Source organism: Schistocerca gregaria, chromosome 3, assembly GCF_023897955.1.
Source record: "Schistocerca gregaria isolate iqSchGreg1 chromosome 3, iqSchGreg1.2, whole genome shotgun sequence".
In the NCBI taxonomy this organism is placed as follows: Eukaryota; Metazoa; Arthropoda; class Insecta; order Orthoptera; family Acrididae; genus Schistocerca; species Schistocerca gregaria.
The window spans coordinates 788,264,684-788,290,478 of NC_064922.1; the positions used below are offsets into that span (position 1 = coordinate 788,264,684).

General features: G+C 42.5%; 1 protein-coding gene across 1 annotated transcript in view; it reads right to left on the reverse strand.

The window, feature by feature from the left end:
* LOC126354242 (sialin-like) overlaps positions 1-25,795 on the reverse strand; it is a 105,880-nt gene that overhangs the window by 43,158 nt on the left and 36,927 nt on the right. The window contains exon 3 of the mRNA XM_050003744.1: positions 22,604-22,837. Coding sequence (XP_049859701.1) covers positions 22,604-22,837 — 234 coding nt within the window. The remainder of the gene's footprint in view (positions 1-22,603; positions 22,838-25,795) is intronic.

Sequence of the window (25,795 nt, forward strand, 5' to 3'; positions counted from 1 at the left end):
TTTGTTTGGGTGTTCGGATACTTTTGATCATATAGTGTAAGTCGCCAATTGCATTATCGCGTGCAACCACGACACAGGTTCGTTCCCCGCACTTGTCAGGATTTTTGCACAAGTTTACACAATTCCAACGCCAGATCAAAGTTTAATTACAAATACGACAGAGATCGCTCTTCTGAGTATCTTAAGGAACAGGGATGTGAGACAAGCACCGGTGATGCAAAACGTATCTTCACTTGTTTACTTTATAGATACAACTTATTAAAAACATTACTAGTTAACACAGTCTAGTTACATAGCTTTGAAAAATTAAAATTTGCCGCCAACTGGGCAGAGCCTCGTTCTAGTTAGTGCAATTTTCGCCTTCTTTACAGTTCAAATCATTCTTTCACAAAATATGTCCCTGGAGGCTTACCTTACCTACATCTAAACTAAGTTCCGCAGGAATTTGCTTCTATTTTCCATTATAGAAGCATAATTCTTTCGAAATTTGGTACATGGCGGTACTCAATCAGAGGCCAATTCTCTGGAGTATTCTCATCCATGGAACTAGGATACCCTTTCTTCATTCTTCAGCCGAGTTTCTTCAACTCAGATGACGTCTGTGACTCAGAAGAATCTTTTTCGTTGTGAGCACTCCAAGTACACTGGGTTGCATGTAGTACTGTATCCCGTTCTTATCCCAAGATGAAGAATAACTGAACAAATGGGGTAGCTCTATCCAGGTACGAAAAATTCTCCAGAACCACTGTTCTGTTCAGAACTCAATATAGTCCTCGGGTAACCCCTGGAAAATTCCGCCGTCCACTGAAGACAGATGTTGTTGGCCTCAAGGAGTTTCCCTTCCCTGGCTCAGCATCGGCTTTTGCTGCTCAGTTAGCGTCAGTTGCCTCGCGTATCACATGCAAGCTATTAATTACCGCCTCCTAATAAAAGTGGATCACAGATTCCCCTCGTGCTCCGTTTCATACTCTGCACCTAGAACAACGTTTACAATAACCTCAACAAAACAGCACACTTCAGGAAAGTACCCAAGTACTAAAAAACATGGGAATTGCGTGACCTCTTCGTAATATCAGATGTCACACACTTGCAGAAATATAACAAGGATCTGTCGACTCCATGAATCGCTGTTGTATTGCGTTTCAGAGGTGCAAATGGTTCAAATGGCTCTGAACACTATGGGACCTAACGGCTGAGGTCATCAGTCCCCTAGAACGTAAAACTACTTAAACCTAACTAACCTAAGGACATCACACACATCCATGCCCGAGGCAGGATTCGAACCTGTGACCGCGGCTCCAGACTGTAACGCCTAGAACCGCTCGGCCACTCTGGCCGGCTCAGAGGTGCACCAAACTGCTATTTAGTACATGGTCATATTCGTTGACCCATCAGTGTATTTAGCGGATGTGCTGGGGAAGTTCGAGACATAGGGGAACTCAGGCCAGAATGAGATATTTGAGATTTAACAATTTCTGTAAAATAAAGGAGCACAAGAAAACACTTCTTAAAGATATAAAAATCACCTTATAATATACCCTAAAACACTTTACTTGAAAATTGCTTAAAACTTTATGTTACATAACTTTTTAAGTTTTTCCAAAGAAACCTTTGCATTATTCCCGTTTTCCCCACCCACGGGGTAGGGTGGAATACGGCAAATTTTTGAGAAATTGTTGCATTAACCATATGGTAACTAGGAATATATCTTAAAACCAAGACATACAGTTGTTTAATGAACAATTTAGACTAAGAAATATGGAATCATAAAAAAGTTAACAATAAGAAAAAAAATTTATGTTATTTTTAATTGTACAATTATTTTTAATGACTGAAGTGCTACACTAAACGGATGGTACGCAGAAGGTATAATAATACTATACAGATCGGGTAGCGCACGCTTTTATTCTGCTTAAGGCCGTACATGCGAGATACAACTGTACACACAAAAGCTATTAAGAAAACTACATCTACGTCTTCATCTACATGGCTACTCGGAAAATCACATTTAATGACTGGCAGAGCGTTCATAAATAATTCTCGGTTATTCCACTTCCGAAAAGCGTGCGGAAAAAATCAACACTTATATCTTCCCGTGCGAGATCTGATTTCACTTATTTTATTATGATGATCGTTTCTCCCTATGTAGGTCAGTGTAAACAAAATATATTCACAGTCGGAGAAGAAAGCAGGTGATTGAAATTCCGGGAGGAGATCCCGCTCCAACGAAAAACGACTTTGTTTTAATGATTTCCACTCCAGATCCCGTATCTCTCTCCCGTATTTTTCGATAATACAGAACGTTCTCCCCTTCTCTGAACTTTCTCGATGTACTCCGTTCATCTTATCTGATAAGGATCCTTCTGTGTTCTTTACAATTTAAGTTGTTCGTAACTGTAATTTCTATGTATTTAGTTGAATTTACGACCTTTAGATTTGAGTGATTTAACGTGTAACCAAAGTTTAACGGATTCCTTTTATCACTCATGTGGATGACCTCACACTTTTCTTCATTCCGTAGGGTCAAATGCTAATTTTTACACCATACAAATACCTTACCTAATCGTTTTGCAGTTGGTTTTAATCTTGTCATGACTTTACTAGACATAAACGACAACATAATCTGCAAAAACCTAAGATTTCTGCTCAGATTGTCTTTTAAATCATTTATGTAGAAACAACGGAGGGTTTGTAACAGTACTTTGGGGAACATCAGAAATCATTTCTGATTTACTCGATGACTTTGCGTCAGTTGTTACAAACTGTGGCCTCCCTGCCAGGAAATCACGAATCCAGTTGCATAACTGGAACGATATTCCGCAAACAGGCAATTTCATTACAAACCGCTTATGTGGTACGGTGTGAAAGGCCTTCTGGAAATCTACAGATACTGAATCAATTTTAACTTCTTTGTGGGCAACACTCAACACTTCGAGTCAGTAAAGAGCTAGTTAAGGTTCACAAAAGCGATGTTTTCTAATTCCTTGTCGACTATGGGTCTTAGACCGTTCTCTTCGAGGTAATGCACAATATTCGAACACAATATATGTTCAAAAATCTTACTGCATATCGACGTTAAAGATTTGGCCCTGTAATTTAGTGGATTATTCATATTGCCTTTCTTGAATATCGGTGTGACCCATGCAACTTTCCAGTCTTTGAGTACGCATTTTTCGTCGCGCGAGCGGTTCTATATGATTGTTCAGTGTGCAACAATTGCATCAGCCTACTCTGAAAGAATCTAACTGCTAATCAAACTGGACCGGAAGAGTTGCTTCACTACTCCGAGGATACCTGCTTCTAAGTTAATCATTTTGGCTGCTGTTCTTGAATCGTCTTCTTTGGTGAAGGAATTTCGGAAGGCCGTGTTTAGTAACTGCTCTAGCGGCACTGTCATCGATAGAATTATTTTTGCTATCGCGCAGAGAAGGCATTGATTGTGTCTTGCCGCTAGCATACTTTAGATGCGACCAGAATCTCTCTGGATTTTGTGCAGGTTTCAAGACAATGTTTCGTTGTGGAAACTGTTATAAGCATCTCGCTTTGAAATCCGCGATAAATTTCGAGCTTCTGTAAAAGAGCACCAATCTTGGGGTTTTTAAGTTCGTTTAAATATGGCATGCTCTTTTCGCTGTTTCTGCAACATTGTTCTAACCCGTTTTGTGTACCATGAGGGATCAGCTCCGTCGTTTGTTAATTGATTTGATACAAATCCCACAATTGCTGTAGATACTATTTCTTTGAATTCAAGCCGCATTTGTCTACTCTTACATTGTTAACTTGGAAAGACTGGGGACTCTCAGGAAGACGTCAAAAAAAATTTATCTGTTTTTTTTTTAATACACTCCTGGAAATGGAAAAAAGAACACATTGACACCGGTGTGTCAGACCCACCATACTTGCTCCGGACACTGCGAGAGGGCTGTACAAGCAATGATCACACGCACGGCACAGCGGACACACCAGGAACCGCGGTGTTGGCCGTCGAATGGCGCTAGCTGCGCAGCATTTGTGCACCGCCGCCGTCAGTGTCAGCCAGTTTTCCGTGGCATACGGAGCTCCATCGCAGTCTTTAACACTGGTAGCATGCCGCGACAGCGTGGACGTGAACCGTATGTGCAGTTGTCGGACTTTGAGCGAGGGCGTATAGTGGGCATGCGGGAGGCCGGGTGGACGTACCGCCGAATTGCTCAACACGTGGGGGGTGAGGTCTCCACAGTACATCGATGTTGTCGCCAGTGGTCGGCGGAAGGTGCACATGCCCGTCGACCTGGGACCGGACCGCAGCGACGCACGGATGCACGCCAAGACCGTAGGATCCTACAAAGTGCTGTAGGGGAGCGCACCGCCACTTCCCAGCAAATTAGGGACACTGTTGCTCCTGGGGTATCGGCGAGGACCATTCGCAACCGTCTCCAGGAAGCTGGGCTACGGTCCCGCACACCGTTAGGCCGTCTTCCGCTCACGCCCCAACATCGTGCAGCCCGCCTCCAGTGGTGTCGCGACAGGCGTGAATGGAGGGACGAATGGAGACGTGTCGTCTTCAGCGATGAGAGTCGCTTCTGCCTTGGTGCCAATGATGGTCGTATGCGTGTTTGACACCGTGCAGGTGAGCGCCACAATCAGGACTGCATACGACCAAGGCACACCGTGCCAACACCCGGCATCATGGTGAGGGGAGCGATCTCCTACACTGGCCGTACACCTCTGGTGATCGTCGAGGGGACACTGAATAGTGCACGGTACATCCAAACCGTCATCGAACCCATCGTTCTACCATTCCTAGACCGGTAAGTGAACTTGTTGTTCCAACAGGACAATGCACGGCCGCATGTATCCCGTGCCACTCAACGTGCTCTAGAAGGTGTAAGTCAACTACCCTGGCCAGCAACATCTCCGGATCTGTCCCCCATTGAGCATGTTTGGGACTGGATGAAGCGTCGTCTCACGCGGTCTGCACGTCCAGCACGAACGCTGGTCCAACTGAGGCGCCAGGTGGAAATGGCATGGCAAGCCGTTCCACAGGACTACATCCAGCATCTCTACGATTGTCTCCATGGGATAATAGCAGCCTGCATTGCTGCGAAAGGTGGATATACAGTGTACTAGTGCCGACATTGTGCATGCTCTGTTGCCTGTGTCTATGTGCCTGTGGTTCTGTCAGTGTGATCATGTGATGTATCTGACCCCAGGAATGTGTCAATAAAGTTTCCACTTCCTGGGACAATGAATTCACGGTGTTCTTATTTCAATTTCCAGGAGTGTAGATATATTTTTCGTTTATTTTTGGTGGATTTGGTAGTTACGGTGTTCAGTCTCGCTACGACAACCCTATGTTCACTAATCATTGTACACGTTTTTATGTTCGTTATTTGTTCATGTTTATTTGTTGCTATGAGGTCAAGTGTGTTTTACAACCGATTAGTATTCGCGGGGGCTCATGAACTAATTGCTCGAAATAATTTTCAGAAAATACCTTTGGCACAATTTAGGATGATGTTTTATTCGTACCTCCGGATTTAAACATATATAACGGATATCGAGGGTAAATTGAAATCACCGCAAACTATAATGGTATGAGTCGAGTATGTGTTTGAAATTAAGACTCAAGTTTTCTTTGAACCATTCAGCAATTGTATCACGAGTTGGGTAGTCGATATTATTTTGTTGTATACATGGAAGAACCCTGGAGATACTGACAGGTTTCAGATAGATTATATAATGGTAGGACAGAGATTTTGGAACTAGGTTTTAAATTTTAAGACATTTCCAGGGGCAGATGCAGACTCTAACCACAATCTATTGGTTATAAACTGCAGATTAAAACTGAAGAAACTGCAAAAAGGCGGGAATTTAAGGAGATGGGACATGGATAAACTGACTAAACCAGAGGTTGTACAGACTTTCAGGGATAGCATAAGGGAACAATTGACAGGAATGGGGGAAAGAAGTAGAGTAGAAGAAGAGTGGGTAGCTATGAGGAATGAAATAGTGAAGGCACCAGAGGATCAAGTAGGTAAAAAGACGAGGGCTAGTAGAAATCCTTGGGTAACAGGAGAGATACTGAATTTAATTGATAAAAAGAGAAAATATAAATATGCAGTAAATGAAGCACGCAAAAATGAGTACAAACGTCTCAAAAATGAGATCGACAGGAAGTGCAAAATGGCTAAGCCGGGATGGCTAGAGGGCAAATGTAAGGATATAGAGGCTTATCACACTAGGGGTAAGATAGACACTGCCTACAGGAAAATTAAAGAGACCTTTAGAGAAAGGATAACCGCTTGTATGAATATCAGGAGCTCAGATGAAAACCCAGTTCTAAGCAAAGAAGGGAAGGCAGAAAGGTGGAAGGAGTATGTGAAGAGTTTGACAGAGCACTGAAAGACCTAAGTCGAAACAAGGCCCCCGGAGCAGACAACATTCCATTTGAACTACTGACAGCCTTGGGAGAGGCAGTCCTGACAAAACTCTACCATCTGGTGAGCAAGATGTATGAGACAGGCGAAATACCCTCAGACTTCAAGAAGAATATAATAATTCCAATCCCAAAGAAAGCAGGTGTTGACAGATGTGAAAATTACCGAATTACCGAACTATCAGTTTAACACGTCACGGCTGCAAAATACTAACGCGAATTCTTTACAAACAAATGGAAAAACCGGTAGAAGCCGACCTCGGGGAAGATCAGTTTGGATTCCGTAGAAATATTGGAACACGTGAGGCAATACTGACCTTACGACTTATCTTAGAAGGTAGATTAAGGAAAGGCAAACTTACGTTTCTAGCATTTGTAGACTTAGAGAAAACTTTTGACAATGTTGACTGGAATACTCTCTTTCAGATTCTGAAGGTGGCAGGGGTAAAATACCTGTAGCGAAAGGCTATTTACAATTTGTACATAAACCAGATGGCAGTTATAAGAATCGAGGGACACGAAAGGGAAGCAGTGACTGGGAAGGGAGTGAGAGAGGGATGTAGCCTCTCCTCGATGTTATTCAATCTGTATATTGAGCAAGCAGTGAAGGAAACAAAAGAAAAATTCGAAGTAGGTATTAAAATCCATGGAAAAGAAATAAAAACTTTGAGGTTCATGACATTGTAATTCTGTCAGAGAGAGCAAAGGACTTGGAAGAGCAGTTGAACGGAATGGACAGTGTCTTGAAAGGAGGATATAAGATGAACATCAACAAAAGCAAAACGAGGATAATGGAATGTAGTCGAATTAAGTCGGGTGATGCTGAGGGAATTAAATTGGGAAATGAGACACTTAAAGTAGTAAATGAGTTTTCCTATTTGGGGAGCAAAATAACTGATGATGGTCGAAGTAGAGAGGATATAAAATGTAGACTGGCAATGGCAAGGAAAGCGTTTCTGAAGAAGAGAAATTTGTTAACATCGAGTATAGATTTAAGTGTCAGGAAGTCGTTTCTGAAAATATTTGTATGGAAGTGAAACATGGACGATAACTAGTTTGGACAGGAAGAGAATAGAAACTTTCGAAATGTGGTGCTACAGAAGAATGCTGAAGATTAGATGGGTAGAGCCCATAACTAATGAGGAGGTATTGAATAGAATTGGGGAGAAGAGGAGTCTGTGGCACAACTTGACTAGAAGAAGGGATCGGCTATAGGGCATATTGTGAGGCATCAAGGGATCACTAATTTAGTATTGGAGGGCAGCGTGAGGGGTAAAAATCGTAGAGGGAGACCAAGAGATGAATACACTAAACAGATTCAGAAGGATGTAGGTTGCAGTAGGTTCTGGGAGATGAAGAAGCTTGCACAGGATAGAGTAGCATGGAGAGCTGCATCAAACCAGTCTCAGGACTGAAGACCACAACAACAACAACAACAACAACAACAACATTATCTTGTTCCAGTGCCGGGGACCTCTAACCATACTAATTCACAAGAAATATCTACTCCAATTTCGCTACAAGACAAACTACCTCTAACAGGACACAATCATGCGATCGCCAACTGTACTTAGACTATCCCTTCTGAAGACCATTAGGCGCTTTGCAAAAATTGCGATTAAACTTACCTACGGCTTTAACCAACTTTCATGCCTATAGTGAGTCGAGCGGCAGTGCTTTCTACTAGCGCTTGGAGCTCTGGTACTTTCCTAACACAGCTGAGACAATTTATAACTGTTATACCGATGGTTCCTAGATCTAAGTTGTTCCTGTGCTCGACCTGCACCCTTTGAGATTCAAGCCCCTTCTGTGTTTCCCCGAGGCCTTCTAAACTGTCTTAAAAAAAAAAAAAAAACTGCTCAGTCAACGCAACCTCCGCTAACCGTGTAGCCGCCTTCTTCATGATCCCAGCACCCTAAGGCATAACTGTCTGTCAAAGAACACGGACGTGGTCTCTAGGTCTATCAGCGATTATTCTTTGCAGTCGCGGAGTTCCCACAGGCTTAATACGGAGTTACTTTTACTTCACTGAATCCCATCGGTCATCTGTCAGACATTTTTTTGCTTGCGAACAGACAATAGGACGCGTGCTGATAAATCCTATCACCCAGTCTGTCCAGCAAGATAAATTTCTTTGTCAAATCTATTAGTCATTTCGTTCTGTAGCTGACAGGCTAATAATCTGACAATATGTTTCATCTTTGGTTCTGCACTATATACAATTTTACATTTCCCATCTGACCTGTCAACTCTGTAGTTGAAAGTTTTCTAAGCTTTACGAACGATTATGGTTAGCAAATTTTGTGGAGCATAATAACTGACGGATTCGAACGTATAGCGAATGACATGCACTTCAAGATTACCTGTCATTTAAGGAGGCACAGTTAAGAATTAGGTGCATCTTGCGTTTAAATTCAGCAAAAGTTATAAAAACAGAACTGGAAACGTGAATGACAAACGTTCACTTGGAAGTCTACATCTACATCTACATCCATACTCCGCAAGCCACCTGACGGTGTGTGGCGGAGGGTCACACTCCAAACCGAGTCAAAGTTAGCGCTGCCGCCGTCCGCGTTCAGTCGCTGCCGCGACCTGGCGGCCGTTACTCGAACTACTGGCTGGGGTCGGTGCCGTGTGGCCAAAGAGTTCTAACTGTTCCTGCCATGTGCAGCGGAATTGTGGGTGTCACTCGCGATCGCTTTTGCGCTTCTAGAGGCTGAAATTGCAATCAAAGCTTGAATGCATGCCCATTTTCTTTCTTGATTATATCCACAGCTCCAAGCCAAATACCATTCCTCAATAAACTTTGACTGCAACATTAATCTTCTTCAGTAATATAGTGGAAACGTCTGAACGCCTAAAATCTCAGGAGTACAATTAAATAAGCAAATTGCAAAATGGAAGCAAATTCGAAGTAAGTGGAAAGCCAAACAGGCAGAACGGTCACAATGGTAACGTTCTTGGAGAAAGGAAGGAAGAATAAGGAAGGTGTTGTGTTGGCAGAAGAGCCAACACCGCGTTGCTAGAGGAGGCCGAAAGGCACGCGTTTTAGCTCATGCAGGCTGGCGTGAGGAGGGAAGAACATACTGACGTGAGGTCTGGAACATGACAAGGAATGAGAATTCAAAAGCGGACGTAATTAGTTTGATACTTAACTTTAATCCATTAATGATGAACGTCGCTCTTGACGGTACATGATTCACAATATTATCTGTTAAGAATGTGTCGCCTTGCAAGGTCGTAGCAAATGACATAGCTGAAGGCTATGCTAAACTCGTCTCTGCAAAACAGAGCGTATGTAGACAGTGAACCATCGCTAGCAAAGTCGGCTGTACAACTGGGGGGAGTGCTAGGGAGTCTCTCTAGGCGAAACCTGCCGTGTGGCGGCGCTCGGTCTGCAATCACTGATAGTGGCGACAAGCGGGTCCGACATATACTAACGGCCCGTGGCCGGTTAAAAGGCTACCATCTAGCAAGTGTGGTGTCTGGCGGTGACACCACAGAAGGTATATGAGGTTTGTTCAAAAAATTCCGAAATTTTGCCAAAAGTTTTTTTACGCTTATCGTTTACTTATTGTGCAGGTCTCCGAAATACTCTCCTGCACAACTGACAAACAGCTCCCAACGGCGTTTCCACTTTGGGAGCAGTCTTGTACGCCTCTTGCTGGACCGCGCAAAGTGCCGTCTGCGAATTTTCTTTTTTTTTTCGTCTATCTTTGCAAATTTTTGTCGTTTGAAAGGGGCTTTCAACTTTGGAAATAAAAAAAGTCTCCAGGACCAGGTCTGGAGAGTACGAAGGATGAGACAGCACAATGATTACGTTTTTTGTGCAATAGTCACGCACCAACAGGGATGAATGTGCGGGTGCGTTATCGTGATGCAAGGGCCATGAATTGTCTCGCCACATTTCAGGCCGTTTTCTTCTACATTTTCTCGCAGGTGTCGCAACACGTCCCGATAGTGTAGTCGATTAACAGTGTGCTTATGTGGCGCGAATTCAGTATGAACTAATCTTTCAAAGTCAAAGAAAACTATCAGCATCGTTTTGTCATTTGACGTGACCTGAAGAACTTTTGTTTGGTCTTGGAGAACCTTTCCCGGCCCATTGTGAAGACTGAACCGTGGTCTCAACATCATAACTGCAGACCCACGTCTCATTACCACTTATGAATCTCTTAAGGAACATCTCGTCCTCATTTGCGATATCCAAAAGCTCTTCACAGACTGCGAGGCGAAGGTCTTTCTAGTGTTGACTCATGAGACGCGGGATGAACTTGGGGGCGACACGATGCACTCCAAGATGCGGCGTCAGGATATCATGACGGTCCAACTAAAACGCTACTTTCTTCTCCAGTCTCTCGGACAATCAGTTTCGATGGTCACGCATAGTTTCGCTGACGTTTATGAGATGAGCGACATTGGTAGACATCAAAGGGCGTCCTGAGCGGGGGTCATCTTTAACTTCCGTCCGGCCATTTTTAAACCGCGTAAACCATTCGTAACACCGAGTATGTCTTAAGCACTCATCAGCGTAGGCTTCCTGCACCATTTGGTGAGTCTCTGAAAAGTTTCTTTTGAGTTTCACGCAAAATTTAATGCAGACACGTTGGTCCTCTAACTCTGCCATCTTGAAATTCGCACACTGTGTGACGCAACGCTCTACTCGATACAGCACTGAACAGTAACTAAACAGATATACAACAATGAAACTTCCGGCAGTTACACATTAAACACAGGCGCGTGCAGGGATGCCAACCGCATTTCACTCCAACATATTATTGGAATATTTTGAACAGACCTCGTAAAACGTTTCAGCAGAAGATGTTTCTGAATATCTAAAATCTATGCTACACCCAGGAATGTAATAAATAAGAAAACATCAAAATAGAAGAAAATTGGAAGTAAAAAGAAAACATGAAGGCAGACTAGTTACGATGATAATGTCATTGGAGAAAGGGAGGAAAATAAAGAAAACACACATAAAGAATATATAAAAGGTTTTGGGAGCGGCAGCTAGAAAACGAGAAGTATAGGTCAATAAATATTTCCCAAAGAAATCCCAAACGCACCCAAACCGAACCATCATCATCGAACAGAAAGAACTCACATAACATCAGACCATTCAATATGATTATTTTATAGCTGTAAAAATTAAATCTCAATAAGTAAAAAGACTTCTTTTTTGCAGTAAACACGTAGTGCGTAGTGGGGCGATCACATTGTTCTAGAAATAAATCAAATCAAAGATCGCTTAAATGCTGTTTACCGGATAACCGGTTTCAACACACTAAAGGTGAAACACTAAAGCGATCTTAGCTTTTGCATTATTTCTAAAAAGACTTCTGCCAACCAGCCTTCATCAGCGAAAATGTATTAAAGGATCATACCACCAACCAACCATTGAGAGTTATAGGAGACCAAGTAACTCTTATCAAGAGATGTTTTTTCAGCTCGCCGAAAGGTTACCTTGGCTTTTCCGCTTGTGGTCGCTGTCTAGGGCCTTCCTCCTCAATCAGCGTCACCCACGTCTCAGCAGCCTTTGTCACATTGTTGCCACCATATCACCATATCATTGCATTTCGTCCATATACCACCAGAGTTTCACTCTGAATCTGTGTGCAATTTAGACGTTCTTCCTACAAGAAACGTACTATCCCGCAGTCTTCAACACTGGAGTAAGTTTACAGCTGCTGCGTCATTTCAATCGAAGACAGTGATCTACCTCGTATCCGTACTGCAGCTAACTTCCTTTCTGAATTCCCTACATATACCCAAGTCTTCAAAATTCGATATTCACATTGTTGGAAACAGTTATTATTTGTAAATTATAGATTGCACCAATCAGACGTCCTTTTTAAATTTTATTATGCAGATCTAGATTTCGGCTAGAATCTAGCCATTCTTAATACAAGAAGTACATAGTCAGATGATGTCATAAAAAGTTACAAGTAATGGGTAATGGATTAACTCGTATGGTTTGTATATTACATACTATTATTTTCGCACAAAGTATGTAAGTTCCTGTTGATCGGGCTTCACCGAGAGTTCATTGAATACTACTGTTTGCGGAAGGCAGGCTGTACGGAGAACACATCGGTTGGCAACATGCCGCCATCTACATGAACTACGTATATAAGACTCAAGGGAAGTAAACCACTTCAAAGTTGCATGAGAATTACATAAAATGAAACATAAGTAAAAATCTTTACACTGTAGTCCGATTTATTTCATATTTACATAATACTGTACGAGTACGATGATTATACTTCTGAACCAACATAACTTCTTCCATGATACGTTAGCTCAGATGTATATACAGTATTATTAACAGAAATTCACTATATTGGTTGTTTTGCACTTACAAGGAAAATTGGTTTTAAGGGATAATGAGGTTAGTATCCTCTATACATATAGCGGAATAACCAAATTGCGCCAACCATGCATCTGACTGACATTTGGCGCCATCTATGAACTATTTAGTAAATATGAGAAAAAAATATTTAAGAAATATTTAAGCCATATCAAATAATAGTTGTATACAGCATGTGTCTTCTTGTGTCTTATAAATAATTTAAAAAATTAAAAAGTTTTACCCATCTGGCGTTATTTAGATGTTTTAATAACAATAACGGACTCACAAGGAGTGAACAAGGGAATTTTATTACTTGCCAGCAAATATGAAGTAAGTGGGACTACAATGTACAGAATTTTACTTACGTTTCATTTTATGTAATTCTCATGCAAATTTAAAGTAGCTTACTTCCGTTGTATTTTGTATACGTAGTTCATGTAGATGGCGCCATGTAACCAAGCAATGTGTCCTCCATACAGCCTGCCTTGAGCATACAGTAGCATTCAATAGTATTCAATGAACTGTGGGTGAAGCCCGATCAACAGTAACTTACGTACTTTGAGCGAAAATAATAGTGGTATGTTATATACAAACCATATGAGTTAAGCCATTACTTGTAACTTTTTATGACATCATCTGACTATGTACTTCTTGTATTCTTAGCATTGAGAATCGCTAGCTTCTAGCCGAAATCTAGATCTGCATAACAAAATTTAAAAAGTACGACTGACTGCTGCAGTCTATAATTTACAAGTCAACGTAACAGTCGCTGAGTGCAACCGCTTTCCGAATGGACGGTAACCTGATGAACAGTTGTTTCCTTATTATCAGTACGGCACTCGAAAATATTCAAGACACCGGACACGAACCAAAGTCGTCAGCACACGGAGCGAGGCAGCTAACGTTGACGTGCATGCAAACGGGATAGGTCACGTTACGAGACGAAAAAAACGGTTCAAATGGCTCTGAGCACTATGGGACTTAACAGCTATGGTCATCAGTCCCCTAGAAGTTCACAAATTCGAACAAACTCAATCCTGGCAGAGAACACACATTTACGTAACATAAGATATTATGGGAATGATTTCAATTAATTTCTCGTCATTTTATTACAACAGATCGTGCCAACAATGATCCGTTCTCGAGACTTTCAACGTTCTGGTGCTTAAAAATAGCTTAATATTGACGGGGTGTAACATACAACATAAACCCCCCGGAATATGAGCTTCTACAGAACACGACAAATACAGTATGGCGTCTTGCTTGTGACCCTGGGAGCGTGCTAGCTTCCTACTGGTTCTTATTTTGTATTTTACTTGACGAAATAGCTCAACAATAACAAACAGCAGGAAGTGACTTCACAAAACTCGCAGAGCGCCCCGTCAAGGTTAACTAAATCGTCCCGTGCGCCGACGGCTGCTGTCGCTCTCCGAAGACACCGTGCTAAACAGCCTCTACCTCCGATAGTGGTCTCAGTTCGGAGAGGAAGAGACCTTGGGTATGCCGTATTTAGCTGAAGCCCCTCGTAGACCTTCCAAACTGCACGGCTGTTGATCGCTACATTTTCACCTGCTGTTCCAAATAGTCCTAGAAATTTTCTAAGGGTCTAATATCGGGGAATTTAGAGGGTCGGACGAAATGTGATAGCGTGTCTTTCGGTTCGTCCATGCAGGAACGTACGCGTGAACACAGCTGTTGTCATCTAGGAAAACGGGAATTTCCCCACCATACCCGTAATGAACCTGTCGAACAATGAGACCATTGTCAACGAGTGCAATAAGATATTAACAAGAATCCCTGCCCTCCCGAATCCCTGCCCTCCCATCATCACCATTAGCACCCAATCGTAGAAAAGAATTTAAACACTTTTATTTTTGAAGATGAACGATAAATATTTAGCTTTTGTAGATGTTTTATTAAATCAGTAACTAAAGAGCCAGTGAGACAGCTGATACTGCTTATTTCTGACGAACATTTTTAATAGGATGTGGAACAATTTTTAGTCCATCCCGAGAACTACCTACAACTCTTTCTCAGGAAAGGAGGCTAATCGCCAGAGTTGATGATAGACACTTCATACAAAACATACTTCATCCGCACGACTTCCCTCTGTAGCAACTCTCTCTTCATCTGCTCCCTACACCCCCATTTAAAATGAACCGAACTAAATTCCGTGTACTATACTTTGTCTTATGCTTGTAAATCACTTGATTGCTGGGCTCCTTAAAATTGGAAAACTTAAGCCTACCAATGCTTTGTGTCTGGCACTACCTCTAATAATAATAATAATAATAATATCGTGTACAGCACTATAGTAACAATTATGTTGCTGCTACTGTGTTGTGCTCTCAATTTGTTCGTTTATCTGTTGCGAAGTAAGTAAAGAAGCAATTTCTATTTACAACTCGAGAATGCATTATTAAACGTTTCTTATGTATAAATCTCACTTCTACTGTCATAGGTGGATGGTACGAAATGTTCATACATTCATTTCACAAGCTGTAACCTTCAACACATTGCGGCGTCCGTTAATGATAGAGTTTGAAAAAAAATTAATTACTGCTAACTTATTTAAACAATATTATAGACTTATGAAACAGCGAAAAATTGAGCATTTTGTTTTTATCCCTTAGAAAATTATATTTTACCTCTCAGGATGTAATTACCCACCAGGAAGGGAACCACTGATGTGGAGAAAAGAGTAAGACTCGCCACAGAGAATGTTGAAATAAAATTCCTGGTTCATTTGCACGGCGAATTGAATCAGTGGGCACAGTTCTTATGGGAATGGTCAGACTTGTCATGTGGAAACCTATGTTGCTTTCTTTTACCACTATTAGCTAACATTGAAAAATGTCCGTACGCATTATTTTAGCTGCTGACATGACATGGAAGTTTGTAAAAACACCTCAATGAAGTAAGACGCTTGTCGCATGTTTCTGCACTCGTAAATACCCATTGTACAGCCCTGAACTCTCTTACAAAGTTGTGCACACGCCATCTAGAGAGAAGGTGCGTTAGCTACGCACCGCTCTCCTGTCACAGCCGTGACAGAGCCGATTCGCCCAGTGAAAGCGATCCTGAGATAATTAAACATTCGTTGAGAAGTGCAACTGATATGTCATCTACAACATTATTTCCAGTTTGTTGTGGAATAGACACAAATAAATAACACGTCAAAATTAATTTTATTTCTTGTAACTAAATCAGAAGTGTGAGATACTGACGCAATGTTCCAAACATAGATTATTTTCTGCACCACGAACATCCAAGTAAAGACGACATATGATAGCCTAGCGAGTCACTGACGTTATTAGACGTCCTTACACAAAACCGAGCCGGTTTCAGAAATGAATCAGGCCTAATATCGACATATTTCGAAGAGTGTCACTCATATTACATCAAATTTTGAAACAGTGTAGAGGAAAACTGATAACGTGCTACTGAATGCAACTTGAAAATATTGTTACAATGGTAGACTTGAAACTGTGGTGGCCTGCACATAATAATTTTTCTGTGAGCTTTTTGTAAAATGCCTCCCACTGACGGAAAAATTCTCTGTCTAACGGCTGAATTGCGTCCGTCGGGTCAGGTGGAATCTGAAGTACCTCTACTTCTTTGTCAGAGTGATCTCGAAGTATTGATTTTAATGAAACAGTATTTGTATTACCGGACAACTAATCTAGAAGTAACAGAGATTAGTTCAGGCAGAACGGAAGAAAAGCATTTCGCAAGAAAACTTTAACGTTTTCATATCCCATGCCCTGTATCTCGACTTCAGTGTGTCTATTATAAGATTACGTGCGTAGAACAACGTTGATTAGACATGTGGTCCAACACAACACATCTGGTTGATTCTTGAAGATATACACTCCTGGAAATTGAAATAAGAACACCGTGAATTCATTGTCCCAGGAAGGGGAAACTTTATTGACACATTCCTGGGGTCAGATACATCACATGATCACACTGACAGAACCACAGGCACATAGACACAGACAACAGAGCATGCACAATGTCGGCACTAGTACAGTGTATATCCACCTTTCGCAGCAATGCAGGCTGCTATTCTCCCATGGAGACGATCGTAGAGATGCTGGATGTAGTCCTGTGGAACGGCTTGCCATGCCATTTCCACCTGGCGCCTCAGTTGGACCAGCGTTCGTGCTGGACGTGCAGACCGCGTGAGACGACGCTTCATCCAGTCCCAAACATGCTCAACGGGGGACAGATCCGGAGATCTTGCTGGCCAGGATAGTTGACTTACACCTTCTAGAGCACGTTGGGTGGCACGGGATACATGCGGACGTGCATTGTCCTGTTGGAACAGTAAGTTCCCTTGCCGGTCTAGGAATGGTAGAACGATGGGTTTGATGACGGTTTGGATGTACCGAGCACTATTCAGTGTCCCCTCGACGATCACCAGAGGTGTACGGCCAGTGTAGGAGATCGCTCCCCACACCATGATGCCGGGTGTTGGCCCTGTGTGCCTCGGTCGTATGCAGTCCTGATTGTGGCGCTCACCTGCACGGCGCCAAACACGCATACGACCATCATTGGCACCAAGGCAGAAGCGACTCTCATCGCTGAAGACGACACGTCTCCATTCGTCCCTCCATTCATGCCTGTCGCGACACCACTGGAGGCGGGCTGCACGATGTTGGGGCGTGAGCGGAAGACGGCCTAACGGTGTGCGGGACCGTAGCCCAGCTTCATGGAGACGGTTGCGAATGGTCCTCGCCGATACCCCAGAAGCAACAGTGTCCCTAATTTGCTGGGAAGTGGCGGTGTGGTCCCCTACGGCACTGCGTAGGATCCTACGGTCTTGGCGTGCATCCGTGCGTCGCTGCGGTCCGGTCCCAGGTCGACGGGCACGTGCACCTTCCGCCGACCACTGGCGACAACATCGATGTACTGTAGAGACCTCACGCCCCACGTGTTGAGCAATTCGGCGGTACGTCCACCCGGCCTCCCGCATGCCCACTATACGCCCTCGCTCAAAGTCCGTCAACTGCACATACGGTTCACGTCCACGCTGTCGCGGTATGCTACCAGTATTAAAGACTGCGATGGAGCTCCGTATGCCACGCAAACTGGCTGACACTGACGGCGGCGGTGCACAAATGCTGCGCAGCTAGCGCCATTCGACGGCCAACACCGCGGTTCCTGGTGTGTCCGCTGTGCCATGCGTGTGATCATTGCTTGTACAGCCCTCTCGCAGTGTCCGGAGCAAGTATGGTGGGTCTGACACACCGGTGTCAGTGTGTTCTTTTTTCCATTTCCAGGAGTGTATATAGTTTAGGCAGCAATGATCCATCAAGACTAATTATGAGCATTAAAGTTTATGAATGTATGAGTACAGTCGTAGACTGCGCAGTATCCTATGAGTGTTTTTCCCCTTTGAATGACAGTGTTGTCTCAACAAGCGTTTAGTTTTGAAAACGCCTGATCTGCACTGTTAACGTAAGATTCACTATAGCTAGTGGACTTACGCTTTTCATTCGCTTCCATTATTTCGTTGTGAATCACCACGTTTTTCGACCTGTTACTCGATTATTATTTTTCTTGTTACATTTTTATGTGATCTTTTGAAGATAATAATCCAACTTTGAGAAACTAAAGCGTCTATTGCGTTGGCAATATCTAACGCCCACTCACGTAAAGTTGAATCGCTGACTCCAAATGACATTTGTCTGGCTTCGGCAAATACCTCAAAAAAGTCGCGCAGTTTCCAGTCGACTCTTACGTCGTCCAGCGACTTCCTTTTCCCATCTACACAATTCACGTTCAGAACGGACAAATCGATATTTATTTTGAAACACCACCATGTTTTTTTGCCCGATGAAGTAATTTTAGTTGCTGGTGTTGCTTTGGGAGATAATTGTTCCTTATACTTGGCACTATCACTCGAAGAGTCTTCATGAGTACAACTTCCTTCAGTTTCTTTGCCATCTCTGGATTCGCAGTCTGCAATATCAAGCGTTTCAGTCGTTTCTCTATTTACATGCTCGTCTACAACTACCATTTCGCACATCACATAGTTTTCACTCGTGTTTTCTGTTGTTGGCTTCATTTGGCATCTGTTGTATATCTCCATAGCAAGTAGCAAATATTTACAGGGTTCGTCATCAACTGTGAAGGAAGATTGAATGTTCAGCGTAAAGTGGTTTGTGGAGTATAGATGTAGTTGTATAGAATATTTATCACAACTCGAAATAGCGTCAGAACGATATATTCCGAAATCCGAACCAGAAAGTAAAAGAAGCTGCATCCCAAAGAAACGAATATTAATTTCCTCTTTTTCACAAAACCTTGCAGCGACATTCGTCTTTAGTGAATGCTGCGGTAAGACGGCCGCGCTTCCCAACCATGAGCGAATCGCTCACCACACCAACATTTCATGAGTCGCGACTTCGAGAGGTGGCCAGCCTTCGCTGCAAGCGCCGAGTAAGAAAAACAGCAGTTTTCGTGATTTTCTATAGGCGACTTCCAGCAACTACAATTGTCTTGTGTGCGGAGCAATTTCACAGTTAACTAAAAGTGGTCAGAAAATCAATACATGTTTCGACATGACACGCTTGACCATTCCGCTGTAAGTACGAACAACACCCACAAAACATCGCCTTAACTACAGCCTCCACATACTGCGGTGGAAACTCCTCACTGTGCAGTCGGTACGCTGGACGAATTGGTCGGTCACACCGCACGCCTCCAGCCAGCTAGTGCCCAGTTTCTGTGTTGACGTAGCTTTGGGCACCGCTGTGAGCGATGGCCGTTTGCGATACGACCGACAAAAATTTCCATTGCTTCCAGTTCCCTCCAGTCCCGATCTGGTCTGAAAATGATCGTCAATCACAGGGAGCGACAGTCTTCTCTGGTCTCTTTTGTTTAGGATCTATTTGTAACAGCTGTTCTTATTTCGCGTTACAAGTGGTACACCTTCCCTTATAAAGACTGTGGCGAGCCAACGTTGATCAACATCATAATATCCAGTTCTGGTTTAAGATCTTTGCATATCCAGTTTCAAGTAGACTGCAACTGATCTGTCCCTCTCTCGTGGTTATTCCACGCACCCTGACTGCAAATTTGCTCGTCAGTGTGGTGATACGACCTGTTGTGCTGCCAATCGTGAATAGCATTCCAAGGGATGTTTTCCAACAGGATAACGCTGTTGTAGCCCAATACGTTCTACAGAGAATCGACATGTTGCCTTGCTCTCGTCGACCGCCAGATCTGTCTCCAATCAACCACATAAGGGACATCATCGGATGACAACACTAGCGTCATTCACGACCAGCGTTACCAATCCCTGTATTCGCCAACCAAGTGCAAAAGGCATGGAACTCCATCCCACAATCTAAAATTCGTCCTTGTACGACGCGGTGCAGCAAGTTTGCATGCGTGCATTAGCATCTGGCGGCTACGCCGGCTATTAATGTACCTACATTTCACATTTGCAATGGCTTTTCTCGCAATTACATTGACCTATTGCAACACTGAAAATGCAGAATGCATGGCACCTGCTACCGATATATAATTTTTTTGCTGAACTGTGGGTAAATATTTGTATTTTAAATGCTTTCTTTTAATAAGTAAGTAGATTGCTTCACTGTATGTGTAAATTTAGGTAGAAGTCTGTTGACATTTCATTGTATTTATCTGTGTCTTACTGTGAAACTTATAAGCTCTGGGGAAAAGCCAAAAAAATTTTTATTTGCACCGACTAGCAACGATAGTAGCAGTGCTTGTGCGTTGTAAATGTTGTGGTTGGCAGGAGAGCCAACACCCTGTTACTAGAGGAGGCCCAAAGGCAGGCGTTTTAGCTCACGCAGGCTGGCGTGAGGTCTGGAACAGGACAAGGAAATTAGAATTTAGAAAAACGGACGTAGCTGGTGGAATACTTAACTTTAATCCATTAATGACGAACGTCGCTCTTGACGGTACATGATTCACACTATCAATAGTAACTGAATATGGCGCTTTGCTAGGTCGTAGCAAATGACGTAGCGGAAGGCTATGCTAAACTATCGTCTCGGCAAATGAGAGCGTATTTTGTCAGTGAACCATCGCTAGCAAAGTCGGTTGTACAACTGGGCGAGTGCTAGGAAATCTCTCTAGACCTGCCGTGTGGCGGCGCTCGGTCTGCAATCACTGATCGTGGCGACACGCGGGTCCGACGTATACTACCGGACCGCGGCGGATTTAAAGGCTACCACCTAGCAGGTGTGGCGTCTGGCGGTGACACCACAGTAAAATCTTTGGGTAGGGAGTTGCGCGGAGCGCGGAGTGTGTGGTGTTAACGCTCTCGCAGTAGAGTGTACCATTTCGGCGGCATCATGTTCGCGCGCCGGCTAGTTATCTAGTAGCAGGAGCAGGGACGGTGGACGGGCGGAGGAGGCTGTATTAATTACGATTGCCCGTTCCTGTAATTAGCCGTGTTCCACAAGATGCTACCGTCTTCGACAACAGCAGCAGTTCCACCAACATAGATTCGTCGTCGGCTTCGAGTTTCGTCGTATGCACAGCACTGAAATAAGACTGTTCATTGGTAGAAAGTATGAACGGCTAACCCAGCAGCACTACTGAATGTGATTTGATTGATAAAATTTATTTAAATAATAATCAGCTAATCTCAGGGCGATTGTGTCCTCATTGTCCTCAGACATTGTTGCCAAGCAGGTTCCCTGTTCCTTTTTTTTTTCCTTATGTACTAACCGTGTGTCATAAGAAACAAATTGAATAGTTACAGCCAGTTTATTAATTATTAATTTCTCTTTCAAGAATTTTAGCCTCAGTCTACTTTCAATTAACTGTTTTACAACAGAGGCTTCAGTATATGACTAAAGTAAAGCAATTTCATTTTTCAAGTTTGAGAATCAATCACTGAAAAAAAAATTCTAAAAAATGCACAAATTAAGAGCGCCGAAGTTTTATTTATTTTACATATAGCTTGGAGCACATGGCTGTTTGGTTTGGTACGTATTCTATTACTTACTTGTGTTTAAGTCAGTAAAAAAGGCTCAGCTGTTCAGACAATAATCTGAAATCTAGTTTGCAAAATATGTAAAAGCAAAGTAAAAATTCTTGCTTTTTATCTAAATTTCTTTGATGACGTTACGTTGAGGCCACTGAAAGTCATTGTTCACATAACGAAGCTCAGCACTAACATACAGTTTAACGGCATATTTTCAAATCATTACTCGATCTTTTTTTTTCAAAATTTAATGACCAACATAACGTAAGAGTGACTTTTCAGCTTTCTTTATCATTACATACTCACTTAAAAGTAGTGTCAAAAAACGTGACAACCTTCTGTTGCCACCTCAGTGTTTAATAATACATGTTTTTCTTTCCCATTATCTTGTACTGGATTTTGGATGTAAATTACCCTAGTGGGCTGGCGGCCGTTAATTATTTCCTTTTCGTTCATTAGTGTAGCTTTTGGATTCATGATCAGTGGTACCCCTTTTCTGTCCAGTGTTGTTCGTGAGTGAATGCACAAAATAACTTTCATGTTTCAAAATTATAACCCTGTTCAGTATAATTACTTTTTACTTTTAGTAGACTTTTCGATCAGAATGGTCTGATGTACACTCTCCTCCTCCTTACGGCATACATGCGATCCACGGTCATATTTTATATCGCAAGCAGGCTAGGCCGATTACTAAGGGGAGGTTACACTGTGATCTTACAAAGTTAATCACTTAAATATCTTACCTAGACAAATATATTGCCGACATTTTATTGCTGTACACTAATTATTTATTGGTGCTGAGATTTTTTTCCGTCAGGGTGTGAGAGGGAATGTAGTCTACGTGTTCCGTGGTACATACCTGTGCGAGGCCCTGTGCCAGCCTGTTGGTGAACAATACGTAGTCGCCAGCCCATGCAGACAGTGGTGTCAGAATTGAGAGCACCGATGAAACCAGCACGCCAACGCCGAAGATAATCTTACCACCGAAACGATCTGCAAGCAGGCCGCCGGGGATGTGTCCGACCGTATAGCCGTAGTAGTATGCGGCTAAAATCTCGCCTTGCTTCTGCTTATCCCACACGAACTCTCCGCTCTGCAAAGTACAAGTGGTGTCAGATATAACGAATGTCTGTGTGGTTGGAAATACTAGTAGAACATCATCATGTTATGCGATGTCTGCATATAATGTTAACTTCTTGTACGACAAATGTCTATCACTTAAATAATCGCCGGCCGGAGTGTCCGAGCGGTTCTAGGCGCTACAGTATGGAACCGCGCGACCGCTACGGTCGCAGGTTCGAATCCTGCATCGGGCATGGATGTGAGTGATGTCCGTAGTTTAGTTAGGTTTAAGTAGTTCTAAGTTCTAGGGGACTGATGACCTCAGAAGTTAAGTCCCATAGAGCTCGGAGCCATTTTTGAACTTAAATAATCCTTAGGCTGAGGTCTATTACTTATGGAAAATCTACGTAAGTAATCTTCAATAAAGATGGCATACACATGGGTATTTTTCCACACATTAGCTCTGTGTGAATTCCATATATTTGCAACAAGAGACTTACGTGTGGCAAGAAAATTTTAGTTATTTTTTGTACATGTTTTGTGATGTCGTAAGTCAAGCGAGAACCTTCAACCGAGAAACAGTTTTATATACACGGCTTTTTAACTAAGTTGTGTTGTGTGATTTTGTCCAAACGGACCAGACTATCGCTTAGTAGTTAAATTCTTTATTACAGTCAGTTTATGCCAACAGAAATGTAAAAGTTGGCGAAGGTATACATGTGATTCAGCTGTTTCTATCGATGTCGTCGATGTGGCCTTCAAAAACCAAGCGCGATATTTTCGTATTCTCTCGATCGCTACGCGCAAGCTATTAGTCCTACAGAAAAAGTCAACAGGACCTTCTTGTATGAAATTTAATTTCGTTAAATTTTTAACTGTGGAATGTTTTTTTCTAAAGGCCGTAGTTTGCTAGTTGCTCAAGAAAAACAAACGGAAATGACCTTCAAATGGATCCCCACTCTTACACTCAGCCCCCACCGATCATGTTGTTCATGACACTCCCTACTAACACTGTACAAATATTAGCCACTGCACGAATTATTTCCAGCATTCAATCTTTCTTTGGTCTTCGTTGATCGGCCTTGTTACGCCACTGGCTTAATCGACACTTACAAACGTAACATTGAGGTTTGTACAAATTTCATCTAAAAATTTTGTAAATTTTAACAATATAAATTAAACAATTACATTGTCATATTAACCAGGCCCTCTGAGTACGACACTATTGTGCTTGTCAGGGTTAAGTTTCGACCGAATTGTTAACGCAGTTAGTCTTACTGTAATGTTTCGAAAAATCAATTTTCTTTCGTTACCCTCACCGGCACGTTTAAGTTAATGGTGTTAGCGAAATAACCGCCCATATTGGTGGCGTAGTAGCCCAGTCAAAAGCGACCAAAGAAGGTCGAATATCGGGAATAATTCGTGCAATCGGAAATTTGTCTACAGTGGTAGGAGGGAGTGCCACGAAGAACAATCCTTAGCGGTGAGTGTGGGGTTGGAGGTGCATTTGAAGGTCAGTTTTGTAAGTTTTTCTTAAATAACTCGAAAACCGTGGCTTGCAGCGAAAATGTATCCCAGTAAAAACTTCAATTACATAAAATTTTCTAGAAAAAGGTCCTGCTTATTTTTTCTGTCTGGTACTCTCCTATAGCGCCACTATCTTACTTCATCATTTCGTCAGTGACAGCAACTCATTCGCAAAGAGGCAGATTTTTAGTATCGAAACCAAAAATTGACAAGGACACCTCTAAGGTAGTTAATAAAAAAAAGCTATGAGAGACAAATATGCACGTGTTACATCTACATCTACATATACACTCCGCTAGCAACCAAGCGGTGTGTGGCGGAGGGCACAATTCGCGCCAGAATCATATTTCTCCCCACTCTGTTCCACTCGCGGATGGTGCGAGAACGACTGTCTGAACGCCTCAGTACGAGCTCTTATTTCCCTTGTCTTCGAATGGTGACCATTGCGCTTCTTTTAGAGTTGGTGGTAATAATATATGCTCTGTATCCTGGGTGGAGATCGTATTTCGGAATTCAGTGAGCAGCCCCTTCCGTTTAGCGCGTCCCCTATCTGCAAGTGTGTCCCACGTCAAACTTTCTATGAGATTTGTAACGCTCTCGCGATGGCTAAATGTACCAGTCACGAATCGTGCCGCTCTTCTCTGGACCTTCTCAATCTCTTGAATCATACCCAACTGGTGAGGGTCCCATGCAGACGAATAATACTCCAAGACTGGACGAACTAACCTATTGTAAGCTATTCCCTTTGTTGAAGGACTGCAGCGCTTCAGGGTTCTACCAATAAACAGCAATCATGAATTGGGTGAGTGATTAAAATAACGACGTGGAGCATAAGTCTGCAGCTTTATCACATTACGCAGCAAGTATTTGCAACAGGTCTGGTATTCTGAAGAAACTCGCTATTAAGAGTGTTCTTTCATCACCTAAGACCTTTTACTCCTTTGTAAAGGATGATTTTGTTTGCGTAATGCGGCTACGGTAAACAGTGCAGCTGCGGTATGTTATACACAAGCCAGACCACCGTCAGACCATCATGACCATTGAAGACCTGTGTATAGAGCATAAGCGCCACATACCCTTGACAAAGAGATTTTGGTGTGAACTACCAGTTACTGGGATAGTATGACTGAGAAATATGTTGAGATTAAACTATCAACTTATCTTATGAAAAGAGACATAGGTTTTTACGAACTTTCAGCATGCTGGAGTAATTGCGGAGCGGAAACTTGTGTTAATCAATACAACAGAAAAATAGCCGAAGTTGTAAATTTCACTTTTATATATTTGATGACTGATTTTAGGCCGGGACCCACTTTCAAATCATACAGATAATCAAAATGGTACTTCCCAAAACATAAGAATAATGTCAAGATAGAAAACAAATACGTATAAAAAAGTGCAAATGGTTGCATAAATGTATGATTTATACTCTGAAACTGTTTATTTGCACTTTGTTATAGGT